Below are 13,789 nucleotides of genomic sequence, written 5' to 3'. Positions count from 1 at the left end.
CATTTACATACACACTATTATTCTGTTTGCTCCTAATTCCAAAAAATGATAATATTCCACATAAGGCCTTTCTTTTTACAGCTGTACATACCCTTTTAAGAATTATGTTTTTTCAGTGGGTTCCACTGGTGGCAGATGTTCCACTGTGTAAACTCAGTGTCTCTCTTTTGCTCCATCATCTTTCTGGTATTTGCTCATGTCATAATGTTTAACAGTAGGTGTGTTTCTCCTTCTGACTGAAACATAGACTTATTATTTGAGCATCCATCTCTACTAGAGAACTTTTTTTTTTCTGTACTCCACCTGATCGTAAACTGTGCAGCCTGTAGTAAAATGCATGAATCAGATTAATTTTCCAAATGTCCAAAAAAAATCCTCTTTAAACTGGAATGATACCGGAACTAGAAAAGACCTTATTTGGAATATCCAACTTGAATATTCTGTTTACATGATGCCTACATGTATATTACAATTCCAATACAATATTTGTGTGCATGTGAACATATACAGTCATGGAAAAAATTATTAGACCACCCCTTTTGTTCTTCAATTTCTTGTTCATTTTAATGCCTGGTACAACTAAAGGTACATTTGTTTGGACAAATATAATGATAACAACAAAAATAGCTCATAAGAGTTTAATGTCAGAGCTGATATCGAGACAATTTCCATGGTTTTATTGATAATAACCAAAATCACTTCAGTTCGTACATACTTAGACAGACTTTGTCATTCAGATATACAAGTATATACAGAAAGAAATGTTGTTGCATTAAACTCGTCCCAGTGTAAATATGATAGAATAAAAATATACTATAGAGGGTAAAATGTAAAATATATAAAATATGCAGAATATGAACATGTACACAGTGGAATATAGGCCAAGCAAAGGACAAAGAACAGAGCAAAGTACAGTGCAAAATGTAATAGAACCAATGCATATTCTACTATATAATGCATGTTCCGTGTCCGATCGATCGATGTTGCAGCACAGGAGGGCATTTGTACGGATTTTCCTCAGCCTTCACAGGCCCGATCACTGCCAAACTTGCCAAATGAATAGAAACATTACCTGACTATCTACTAGGCACAATTTTATGTCCGTATTCAAATGTTGTGAGGTATGCTGGGCGATTTTAGCCTCTCTCTACTTTGAATTCTTCATCCCTGCTGCCATACTCCATTTTCAGAAGTGGTTATGCTGCCGTTCAATTTTGTTGAGAATGGAAATAGGCAGTATTTCACTGCATATACTATAAATTGATGGTGCTGACATAAATAAACTGCCTAAATGTATAATTGTGTCTTGAAAATATTCCTTAAATATCCACTCCCAAATAATGTGAAAAAATAACATCACAACAGTTTTTTTTACAAAATTGCTGCTGCTCTTGCTGTGTCCATTTACAATAATGTAAAGGCACTTTTCACACACAGGGGCACCATGGGTACAATGCCGCTAGTACATATAATACATCAATATCTATGGCATTGTACTGCCAAAAACAGTGCTTTTAGGCATTCCATGTTTTCTTTTCTGTTTGTTTTAGTCACATGATACACACAGGAGTTAGTACTTGATTGCATAACCATTGTTTCTGATGACTTTTGATGGTCTAATAATTTTTTCTGTGACTGTACATGATCTTTTCTGCAGTATTTTCTGTCCTAAATTTAGCAATAATCATCTATAACAGGGGTGTGAAACTCATTTTAGTTCAGGGGCCACATTAAGCCCAAACTGATCTCAAGTGGGCAGAACCAGTAAAACAATAGCATAATAACCTGTAAATAATGACGACTCCAAATTTTTCTCTTTGTTTCAGTGGAAATAAAATTAAATTATGAAAATATGTACATTTACAAATTATACTATATATAAACTAGTGCAATTTTAACAATATTACACCTTAACGTACCATTTATACTTGCATATTACGGATTGGATCTACAAAGGCACAAAATATTTAATAACAGGAAGAATAGTGTTAAAATTTCATTTTCAAAATTTCAGGTCTTTCACATTTTATTGTTAAAGGACAGTTTGTAAATGTTAATATTTTCATAATTAAATGTAAGTTTTTACACTAAAACAAAGGCAAAATTTGGAGTTGTCATTATTTATAGGTGTAATGTAATATTATGTTTTCGCATTAAACTAAGAAAATTTGGAGTCATTATTTATAGGTTATTATGCTATTATTTTAGTTGAGATCACGTTTTTCTGTATGTAGAACCTGAACTAAAATGAGTTTGACATCCTTGATTGTTAATATCTGAAGTGTAATTTTTGCGCTTTGCAAATTCATCCCGCGGGCCGGACTGGAACCTTTGGCGGGCCGGTTTTGGCCCCCGGGCCGCATGTTTGACACCCCTGATCTATAGCATAACTTTTACAAATGTAATGTGGGAATCTGAAGCACACACTGAAAACCAGCTTTTATGAGAGATAGAAACACCAGCTTCAGATACAAACAGCACTAACATATTCAGATATTCTGTGTTTATCAATGAATGAGGTGGAAATATTTAATTTTTAACCATTTTCAGCAAGGTCATTAAACTCTTGATAAAAAAAAATATTAGACATAACGTAATATTAGAAGCAGAGTATTTTTACGTTTTTTCCAGCAAACCTGAAGGCTTGGATTTGACACATTTAAAAGTTTCATCCATTTCATCAGCTGTAACCTCGCTCCTAATATACAACTGTTTTCGACAATCAGATCCCCTCTCCTTATACAAAATGGCTGCAGTTTGTCTTTTTTCATTGGTATTCATTCATTCAGTCAGTCAGTCAGTGACTCAGTGTAGAGAATTGATTCGATAATGAAGCAGATGAGAACATACAGGCTCTTCTCTTTTTTCTCAGTTGTCTGCTGCGCTCTCCTCTGGATTAGAGGAAAGTGGGGAAAAAAAGGAAATGTGGTTGAAAGAATTAGGATGCAACACTTCTACTCTGTCTTATCACATATTCAGTAATCTTATATGTACTCTTATATGCTTTGAGTTTTCCATCAACACACAACCGTATAAACATGCATCACATGAATAAAACCATGAATCAACACTATGTATCCACAGACTGTGTGACTCACTGAATAAAGTATAAAGCTCATTGTTCACGCACATCTATATAATATCATCAAGTTTTCTTTTTCAAACAAAAACTCATAGCCAGTTGTTTTTACAGTGGATCAATATAATGCTCTTATAAGCGCCACATGCTACTTGAGCTGATAGTTTACGTTACAGCTCTGTTAGCTTAGCTCTGATTGTAGACTGAATCAAGTGGAGCCAGGCACAACAAACCCCACCCCTCACACAAATTGTAGCTTATGTTGGCATGGATCCAGCTGATGTTATCATGTACATATGTGGTGATGTCAGCATATCAATTGCCTCTATATGTGCGCCAGGTTTGAAGTAAACTCAAACAAAATTGATGTTCTTATAGACATTTGAAATTTCACCCATTATAAGTAAATGGGAACAGAAAAAGATTTAAAAATTTAACAAAAAATTTCAAAACAAGCAATAAAATATTTTGCAGAGTGATGTCTAAAATTAATCTCTCTATCTCTGCAACGTTTTAAGTAAATTGAGTTAAAATTGATGTTTTTATAGCGATTTGAAATTTTGCCCATTGTAAGTAAATCAGAAAAGAAGATTTTGAAAATTCCTAAAAAATTTTTAACTTTGATCTACTTTTCCCAAAATGTAATGACATTTACTCTGTGTCACTGGCAATCTATAAACCCAGTTTGGTATGAATTCAACCAGTAGTTTTGCAGCTAAAGTGTTAACAGACAAACAAACAAACAAGTGGTGCCAGACACAACAAACCCCACCCCTCACATGCATTGTAGCTTATTTTGGCATCGATCCAGTTGATGTCATCATGTCTATGCATGAGCTGATGTCAGCATATTAATTGCTTCTATAAATGTGGCAAATTTTAAGTAAATTGAAACAAAATTGATGTTTTTATAGACATTTGAAATTTGGGCCGTTATAAGAAAATGGGAGAAAAGATTTTAAAAATTCATAAAAAATTTGAACTTTGACTTACTGTTCCCAAACTGTAATGACATCTATTCTGGGTCACTGGTAATCTATAAACCCAGTTTGGTATGAATTCAACCAATAGTTTTGCTGCTACAGTGTTAACAAGAAAAGCACTCAAAGAGTGCAGACCTCTGCCAAGACAGCTCTGTTGCCCCCACACCCCCCCCCCCCCCCCCCCCCTCCCCGATCACCACCAAAATTTAATCATTTTTTCCTTGTGCCAGTATCAACATTTCCTGAAAATTTCCTGAAAATCCGTCCATAACTTTTTTGAGTTATCCTGCTAACAAACAAACACACAAAGCAAAGCGATCACAATACCACCTGGTGGAGGTAACAAACAAACCAAACCAAAAACAATACCCCCTGCCTCCCCTTCGAGGGGGCGGGGTCATAAACTTAAATGTTCATTCTATGGAGATAGGTTTGCAAGTTGAGAAACCTGCCATTAGTTGTTATTTTCAGAGCAATCTTCCATTAAATCCACTCAGAAGGGCAGCTCCTCCACTGGGATGCAAATAGTAAACAAGCTCTTGTCACAGCAAACCAGAAGTGACAGTCCTAATCAAGTGGCATCTTGGAATAAAACGGTCTGCTAACCAATCATGTGACACATGTCATAGAGTCCTGATTGCAATTTGAGTTTTTAATTTAATAGCCTGACTTTATTCTCTTCGTAGTTTACTTTTTTACCTCCTGCCTGTTGCCCTGCTCAATATCTCCTCACCGTTTTAATGTCTAATTCTCTTTTCTCTGTCTTTCTTTCACATGTAAACACATTCTTCTGCTTTTTCTCCACCCTTCAAGACCAGGAGTCCTCAAAGACCTGAAGACTATGGGCTCTATCTCACTCTTCATCTTTTTCGTCACTCTGCTTGTGCTTGCCAGGCAGGTATGTCGACAGTACAAGAGTGGCATTTTTGTCTGTATTTTCATCTCTTTGGCTTTAAAGGAGTGTAGTTCTCAGCTTTGCTCCTATACCAACAGCACCACTGCACTTGCATTTTTGAAGTGGTTTATTTTCTGTGCTATCGCCTTCCACAAATCAATGCTTTCAACGTTTTTCCTCCTCTATTTTCACTCGATTTTAATGCTACTGTGGCTCACTCCTGTGAAAGTTGCAACTTGCACTAGGATCTCCTTCTGCTGTATTCATATTCCTTGCATAATTCCAGGGCTATTTTAACCCTTTAATATCCTCTTATGCATTTATCAATCAACTAAAAGCTGAACACTGGAGAGCCGCTAACATTTGCATTTAGCTAAATTAAGTGTTTTTCCTCTGTGCCACCGGGGCTAGTTCAGACATTTTATGTAAATTGTGGCCTCCTGATACCACAACATTTGTTGATTTGGAATTTGTGGGATAGATCAGCCTTCATTTATCTCCCTGATCTAAAAGCTCTGGAATGATGAGTGCAGACTGTGAAGCTTTTTGGCTGCTGTGCAACATAAAGAGGCATCATGAGAGCTGTTTTTCAACCACTGTTTACATCAGCCAGGCTGCAGTTCCTCAAGTGGACATGTAGATTTAGTAGACAGCTGCAGGGACCAGAGGCTCTGAAGAGCTGCAGGCTTTTTTATTCTGGCTATTCTGGGACTTTAATGCACTACAGGGTACTTCTTGGTCCAGATCTGGAGCACCTCTGTGTTCTGGGGACAGCCCTGGCAAATAACAGTGAAAGCACATCTTTAAAGCACAGGTAGTTGCATTTTTATTCCAAGCTAATGAAAACACAGTAAAATATATATATATTAACCCTTTCATGCATACTGGTCACTCCAGTGGACAGTTATTCTACAGCTGTTCTCTTGTATGTTGATGGATTTTGTTGTTTTAGTTTCATATCAGCCAACACATTGGACGCTTATGCACCATCCCATACACTGACATTGAAAACATTTCTGTAACTTTACTGTTCTTGATAAACCCGATTTAACATGTTTGAGTGTAAATCAATTCCTTGTTGTTGTTATTAGACTGTAATTAACAACAAAAGTTTTTGGTTTTTTTGGCATATTATGTCCATGAAGTGAGTAATGACTAGTGTTAGAGTACACTACAAACAAAAAGTTAAGGATATTTCTTTTTTTTTTTTTTTTTTGTCATTTTTGCCATTTGTAAATAAAACTGTCTGGTCATTAAAAAAATGTGTTTCAATTCACACACAAAAAAGTGAAAAGTGTTGGGCAAGAATCCCAACTGAAAAAAATAGCCCAAAAATTAAAAATATCCATAACTTTTTGTTTGTAGTGTATGTTAAAATGTGAGAAAACATCAAATTAGCAGCATTTAATGTTTTTATTTCATAGTTTTCACACAGTATATCAGTAAATACATGTTTCTTTACTTAAAAAATGAAACACATGGTGTCCAGCTTAGTGGACATTTTTGCAACTCCATGAAAAAAAGCTTCATAAAAAAAATAAATAAATAAATAAAAAAATTGCATTGTTTTTTAAATGCCCAAAGAGGGATAAAGAAAAAAAAAACTTGATTAATGTTCTCATAATTCATGCATGAAAGGGTTAAATAACAGTACACATGGGTGATATAAGGTATACAGAGAGTATACTTCAGTTGTATGAGTTGAATCTAGGTTGGAAAAAATACACGAGAAAAGTGGTATTGAGATATTCACTGCACCTGAGAAAGCAGCAGTTTTTACACAAACTAGAACCACAGGTGTAAATAAACCCCGACCTTTTATTACACCCAGTGAGTGAGCAGTATGTAGAGAGGCGCAGTTGCAAAGTCTTTTTCTGCTCCTTTTATGCTACTAGAATTGTATAAGCTTAACAATACTCGATTTAATACACATAGACTGAGATCCACAAAAGAACTGCACAGCTTTCACAGCTGCTAAAACCACAAAATGACAGCGTGTAATTCACATTATCACATGAATCACATTAATAGCTGTAGCCTTTTTTGACAGATATTTAAGTAGATCGTGGTATAGATTTGAAAGAAGTAAAATGTATGAAAGTTGTGATCGTGGAGGGCTCCGTGTGCACGTCTCAGACCATTAAAGAGACACAATCTGAGGGGTTTTTGCTCTCTGCAGTTTTCATTATAGACAATCTTTGTGCTGAAATGTGAAGAAAAGCCTCAAACACCTCTGCAGCTCAGGCACAAAACAAGGGAATTGCATTCTTACAAAGCTGTACAGCCGTGTTTGTACCATAATGTCATTAACACAAAAATGTTTGTGCATGTAGGCCTGTGCAAGAAGGGTTATTTATTCACATTTAACACTGGAACATTCTGAATAAATAAGGAAATGCATTTCTGTTTTTCTTTGAAGCTTTGGTAGCAAAAAAATGCATAGGGCAGATGTGACTTAAATATACTGAAATATACCAAGAAATTACCTTTAAGTGGAAAAAGGAAAAAATTAAGGCATGTTGTTCAGTTTGATCTAGCTGTTTTTATGAAGCTGAACAGTAGGGATGTAGCAATTACCGGTATAACGATAAACCACAGTAACATTGCAGACGGTTAGTATTACTGTTTAAATTCTAATTATCATGATAACCGTGTTTGATTACCACACTTTTCCGGAGAAAACGCCTATGTAAAGATCTGCTTTTATGTCAAATATTTGAGTATAGTTTTAATTTATTACAATTTTAATTGTATATACCGAATATTTGGAACCAATATTCACTTTTAAAGTCTTTGAAAAGGTTTGTTAACATCTTTGTGTTATTTATGCACAAAAATTATACAGATTTTTCAAATTGGATTTTATAATTTTTTTGGTGTTTTCTGGGCTTTTATGTTGATATAGTAGATTAAAGTGAAAAAAATAATAGGCAGATGAGATATATATATATATATATATATATATATATATATATATATATATATATATATATATATAATATTTGTTTATTTAGTATATAAAGGCACAATCAGAAGTACTGAAAAATGGCCAAAATAGGCTCAGACTCCTAAGGGTTAATACTTGAATGTTTCTGCCAACAGAAAGTACATTGTGTCTATTATTTTATTTGTTTTTTTTGTTTGTTTGTTTGTTTGTTTGTTTGTTTTTATTCAAAATACAACTTGGTTAATTTATTTCAGTGTGTGTGTTAGTACTTTTCGAACATTTTGAGCACAATTTCAACAATACCAATATAACAATGATAACTGTGATAATTTTGGTCACAATAACCGTGATATGAAATTTTCATATCGTTACATCCCTACTGATAGGTGATGATTTTCGTGATTATGCAAAAAAAAACAAAAAAACAAAACTACCTGTTAGGTTATGTATAAGATGTCAAATTTTTAATAGAGCCACAAGTCTTGTCTTGAACATTAGGTAGATTGAGTGGATAATAATAAAGGTATCTGCAGAAAACAAATGAATTGATGCTCGCAGCTCAATAAGAAGAAACCAGTTGCAGCTGTCTGCACAGAAAAAACAACAGCTGACATTTATTCATATCTGTTCAGTGTCACACACGCTGCTCAAACACATTCAGTCAGGTCGTCTAGATTTCTAATAGAGGTCAATGCGTCATCTTTATTAAAGCAGTTGTCTACTTCATTAAACTGATGATTTTTGCTTCATATAGAGGATAATTCAATTGTTTTGCATGTCATACAGCTATTTAATCATGTGGTTCTGTGATTTTGACTCAAGTTCTATATGTTTTTCACAAATGTACAGGGTGTCCATAAAAGACGTTTATTAAAAAAGAAAATGAATAGACAAATCTATGGATATTATTACAAAACAAAAATGTAGATATTGAAGTTTGTTTGCCTTATTTAAAGGGGTCATATTTTGCTAAACCCACTTTTATTAGTACATTTATTTGTAATTTGGACCCTAATAGTTCATAAAGTTTGAATTTGAACCCTCCAGGTGCTGCAAACCTATCTTTATATTCATTCAGGCAAAACATTTTGTGGATTTCTACAACCCATTTTAATTCCTGCTTAATTTGTTGTGTCTATAACTAGTTACATCACATCATTTGCACATATAAGGTCAAGACTTCCAACGAACATTTCTCCGAGTACGACATAATTGTTTGTCAGCAGCAGCGGTTGTAGTAAAAACTGAAAATATGTCCAAACTTTGAGCCAATTACCTAAAATGTTCAGTTGTTGGTTGTATTAACGAACACAGGTGGGTGAACCAGACAGAAGCACGGTCAACAACCTGGAGGGGGTGGAGCCTGAAGTGGCTCATTTGCATTTAAAGGTCCGGCGCTCAAAACAACTTTTCTGGTGTCATTACTCAGAAATAGGGTTGAAGATGGACCTGTGGAGTTGAATTTCCCTGTAAAGCCCGAACCATTAAATCATTGACAGAAAATTCCAGTTCTTTGAAACTGGAGCCTTTATTGGTCCTTCTGAACAACCTAAAGAAAAATGTTTCAAATATCAATTTCCATGTATGAGTTTCAATTTTGTATCATATTTGATACATTGGGTCTCAATGCTCAAATCTTATTTTTGAACAAACAAAAACATAATATAGCACAAACATGTCTAAGAAATTGGTAATTCCTTTTCAAAATTGGCAAAGTTCTGCCTCCTTCCTCATTAATGACAGTCTTGTAGTGTCACTGGAAAGGCCTCTGGTGAATGAATTCCTCCCCCTGGTGAATTATCTGTGTATTGCATGTATCTAATTGTATACACCAGGTTATTCAAGAAAAAAAATCACACTGATCATGTAGAGGGCTTCAAAACTCATGTATCAAATATGATTCGTTTGGCGTTATAGGGTTAATGAAGAATTCAGACCCAAGCATAGTATTTACAGTTTATGTAGACCACAGGGAAATGTTTTAAAATGCATAATTGCATTTAAAAAAAAAAAAGCAAAATATCACTCCTTTAATACACCTTTATATGAGCACCATTAGTTACACAAAGCACATCCAGACATGACTGGATTTCTTGCCACGGTGGCTGTATCATAGCCTCATCAGTGGTGTCAATGTGATCTTTTACATCAGGTTGTTGATGTCCTGTATCTTTGCTCAATACACAATATCTTTAACATAACCCCATAGAAAGAAATCCAGAGATGATATCTGGTGAACGAGGTGTCCAGGGAATTGAACCATCCCTTCCAATTTACCAGTCTGGAAATGTTTGATTTAGGAACCCACCAACGTGCAGTCCCCAATGTGATGATGCGCCATCTTGCTAGAAAATGATGGCTGGTTGAAGGTCATCCAGTTGTGGTGCCACATATTCAGTCAAAAGGTCGAGGTAAACATTTGCAGTAATTGATTTGTCGTTGAAGAAAAATGCACCAATGATTGATCCCACAATGCAATTAAAAACTTTGATAACAACTGAGTCCATTGAATAGGAGTGTACTGCTTTTGTAATGTGTTTTTGAAACTGTAAATAGAGTTTGTGGACACCCTGTACACCTGCAGCTCATTGTGTTGTTGTCTTCTTCTACCTCATGTCTGTGTGTGTGTCCACGTTGAAGCTCTTAATGTTTTTCTCTGTGACTTGATGGAAGCAAGCTGTGCAGCTGTACCTTCAGTCTCTTCACCTCTGTGTCCTCTTGTAACAGAATGAATATTACTGTAGGTTAGACTTTCTGTGGAAGAACAAGTTCAAGAAGGAGTGTGAAGAAATCGAAACCATGGAAAACCTCAACCGGGTTTTACTGGAGAACGTCCTGCCCGCTCATGTTGCAGAGCACTTCCTGGCACGAAACTGGAAGAATGAGGTGCGTTTTTTACCCCACCCCCCGAAGGAGAAACAAGGGGTATTGTTTTTGGTTTGGTTTGGTACCTCCACCATCACTTTGCTTTGTGTGTGTGTGTGTTTGTTTGTTTGTTAGCAACTTTACAGGAAAACTATTCCAACCATCTTTACCAAATTTTATCCACAGATAGGCCTAGGCCCTGGGATGAACCCATTAAATTTTGGGCCAAATAGGCCAAAGTTCAAGGTCATAGCAAGGTCACAAAATCTTAAATTTTCTTATCTCTCATCATTGAGCAATTTTCAAAAATTCATAAAAATTTCAAAACGACTCCAATTAGCCTCCAACTTGATCCACCCATAGCTTATAACAGTATCTTGTATCTGGCACAAAATTGTCCACATCCACTGTGGAATGTGGACTCTGCGGACATTTCAGTTTAACACTGAAAATCCCATTTACAACACATTTTTCATTATAACTCAACAAATATTAATTGGAATTTTCTATAATTTGACACACACATGACTGGTACCAAGCTTCAACTTTTTCTGCTGTATGGAACAACCTTGAAACTGTTTAATTTAAAAAGAAATAGTTGATCCACATATGCACACCGTTCGGGGTGCTTGGCGGAGGTTTGCGTTCTCTGAACACTTTGCTTGTTTGTTTGTTTGTTTACACCCTAGCAGCAAAACTATTGGTTGAATTCATACCAAACTGGGTTTATAGATTGCCAGTGACCCAGAACAGATGTGGTTATATTTTGGGAACAGTAGGTCAAAGTTCAAATTTTTTATGAATTTTTTTAGCTTATATGATCAGTGATTTAAATATAGGAAAATACTTGATTTACGCTGAAAAAACACAAAATATAGATGATAGTTTTTTTCTTCTCTCTTCTTCTTTCTTTCATATTTTATTCTTATCCGAGGAAAATATTATTGTACTTTTAGAATGTAAGCCCCTTTTTATGTATTTGGCTGTAACTGTTCAGCCTGAGCATATTTTCCTTTTTTTAAATTTGTATTTTATTTATTTATTTTTTAATATTTTAATTAATTAATTGATTAATTTAAATTATTATTATAATTTTTTTTTTTTGAGCATATTTTCCCTATATCTATAATGGATTGGATTTATATAGCGCTTTTCTAGACACCCAAAACGCTTTACATTATTGACCCATTATTAATTCGCTGTCACATTCACACTCTGGTGGTGGTAAACTACATTTGTAGCCACAGCTGCCCTGGGACAGACTGAAATTGTTTAACGGTTTTCTTCCCGTATATTAGTACTTCGTAATCCATGTGATGTTTTATTATGTTGGTCATTTGTCCAGGACAACAGATGGAAATTAGCTCCTCTGCTAAATCTGCTAATTCTGCAACATTGATTCACCAATAAAACCCATGTAGTTTGACAAATGACAGCGGATGTACACTGACACTCATTTGTATGTTCAGTGACGACTTATCTTGCTGAAAAAAACACATTTTCTCTTTATATCCAATAACATTTGAATTTACTCTGAGCTTTTATGAACATCTATGTTGTCAGTACATGAAATATAACAAAACACCCAATTTTCACTGAAAATTGCACAATTCAGAGGATAATATTATGAAAAAAGCATCTTGTTCTTTGTTACACACTGTCCTGTAACTAAATAAATAAATACTAAATATTACAGTAAATGGAGATAAATCACTTAGGGAAAGTTAAATAGACAGAAAAGTCATTTGGGAACTGACGCAAAAGCAGCTCTGGGTCTTTATGGGTTAAACAGAAAGTCACTATTTACAATTTAAAAACCCCTTCAATAAATATTAAAATGAATTGCATGACACAGAATGAGTACAAACCTTTTTTTTTTTTTTCCTTTGCTAAAATTAGTATGTTTAAAGAGCTCTTTTCGCCTAACCCCCCTATGACCCAGCCGCCACTGGATCAGTCGAATATAATCTGTGTATAGTAAAATTTTTAGAGCCTTTTCGGGTGTTGTGAGTATGTGATCATGTGAGGTGAAACAGCAATGTTGCTTCTGCTGCAGAAAATTCTGAATGAGAAGTCAGCAAATGACTCTACTCCTGCTCTTGAACAGAATCCAGGAGGAAGATGCTGCTCTAATGGATTTCACAGCTAAATTTAAACGCGAACTGTGGTGTGTGTGGTGGATATGCCTACCTCATTTTTCTTACTGGTTTATCACTTGTCTCCCTCTGTGCCTGGCTTTCTGCTCATGACCCGGAGTTTTCTGGTGACGAAAACATTGATATTGAAAAGTCTGTTTTGTGTTATCATGAATTAATATCTACGTTTATGTTTTGATGACGCTTTACACCCTGTGTTTTGTCTTTGCAGGATCTGTACCACCAGTCCTATGACCTGGTCTGTGTCATGTTCGCCTCCATCCCAGACTTTAAAGAGTTTTACACCGAATCTGACGTCACCAAAGAGGGACTTGAGTGCCTCAGGCTCCTCAACGAGATCATCGCTGATTTTGACGAGGTAAAAAAAAAAAAAAAAAAGGGAAAATTAATTTTAGTCATCATTGAATGTAGTCTTAAAGCCTATTACAGATGAAAAACAGACTTCTGTAGCTTGGAATGGATTTTTGAGTATGATTACCCCAAAAGTACACAATAAAAGTAGTTCATAGTATTTGTGCTAATAGTATATGAAGTACCAATACCAAATATACCAATTTCATGATGTACTTATTGGAAAAATTAATTTTATTCATCATTGAATTTAGTCTCAAATCCTATTTCAGATGAAAAAACAGACTTTTGTAGCTTGGAATGGATTTTTGAGTATGATTACTCCAAAAGTACACAGTAAAAGTAGTTCATAGTATTTGTGCTAGTAGTATATGAATTACTAATACCAAATATACCAATTTCATGATATACTTATTGGAAAAATTTATTTTATTCATCATTGAATTTAGTCTCAAAGCCTATTTCAGCTGAAAAAACAAAGACTTGTAGCTTGGAATCAATTTTTGAGTATGA

The 13,789-nt window shown here is 34.9% G+C and overlaps 1 protein-coding gene across 2 annotated transcripts in view; it reads left to right on the top strand.

Annotated features, from left to right (window-relative positions):
* The window catches only part of adcy2a (adenylate cyclase 2a), a 109,933-nt gene that overhangs the window by 84,504 nt on the left and 11,640 nt on the right, over positions 1 to 13,789 (top strand). For both annotated transcript variants that reach the window (XM_030157780.1, XM_030157782.1), the window contains exons 19-21: positions 4,876 to 4,960; positions 10,632 to 10,790; positions 13,137 to 13,283. In XM_030157780.1, coding sequence (XP_030013640.1) covers positions 4,876 to 4,960; positions 10,632 to 10,790; positions 13,137 to 13,283 — 391 coding nt within the window. The remainder of the gene's footprint in view (positions 1 to 4,875; positions 4,961 to 10,631; positions 10,791 to 13,136; positions 13,284 to 13,789) is intronic.

The sequence above is a fragment of the Sphaeramia orbicularis genome, chromosome 16 (genome assembly GCF_902148855.1).
Source record: "Sphaeramia orbicularis chromosome 16, fSphaOr1.1, whole genome shotgun sequence".
In the NCBI taxonomy this organism is placed as follows: domain Eukaryota; kingdom Metazoa; phylum Chordata; class Actinopteri; order Kurtiformes; family Apogonidae; genus Sphaeramia; species Sphaeramia orbicularis.
The sequence above is the reverse complement of the archived record's forward strand: the minus strand, read 5'-3'. Positions and strand labels throughout refer to the sequence as shown.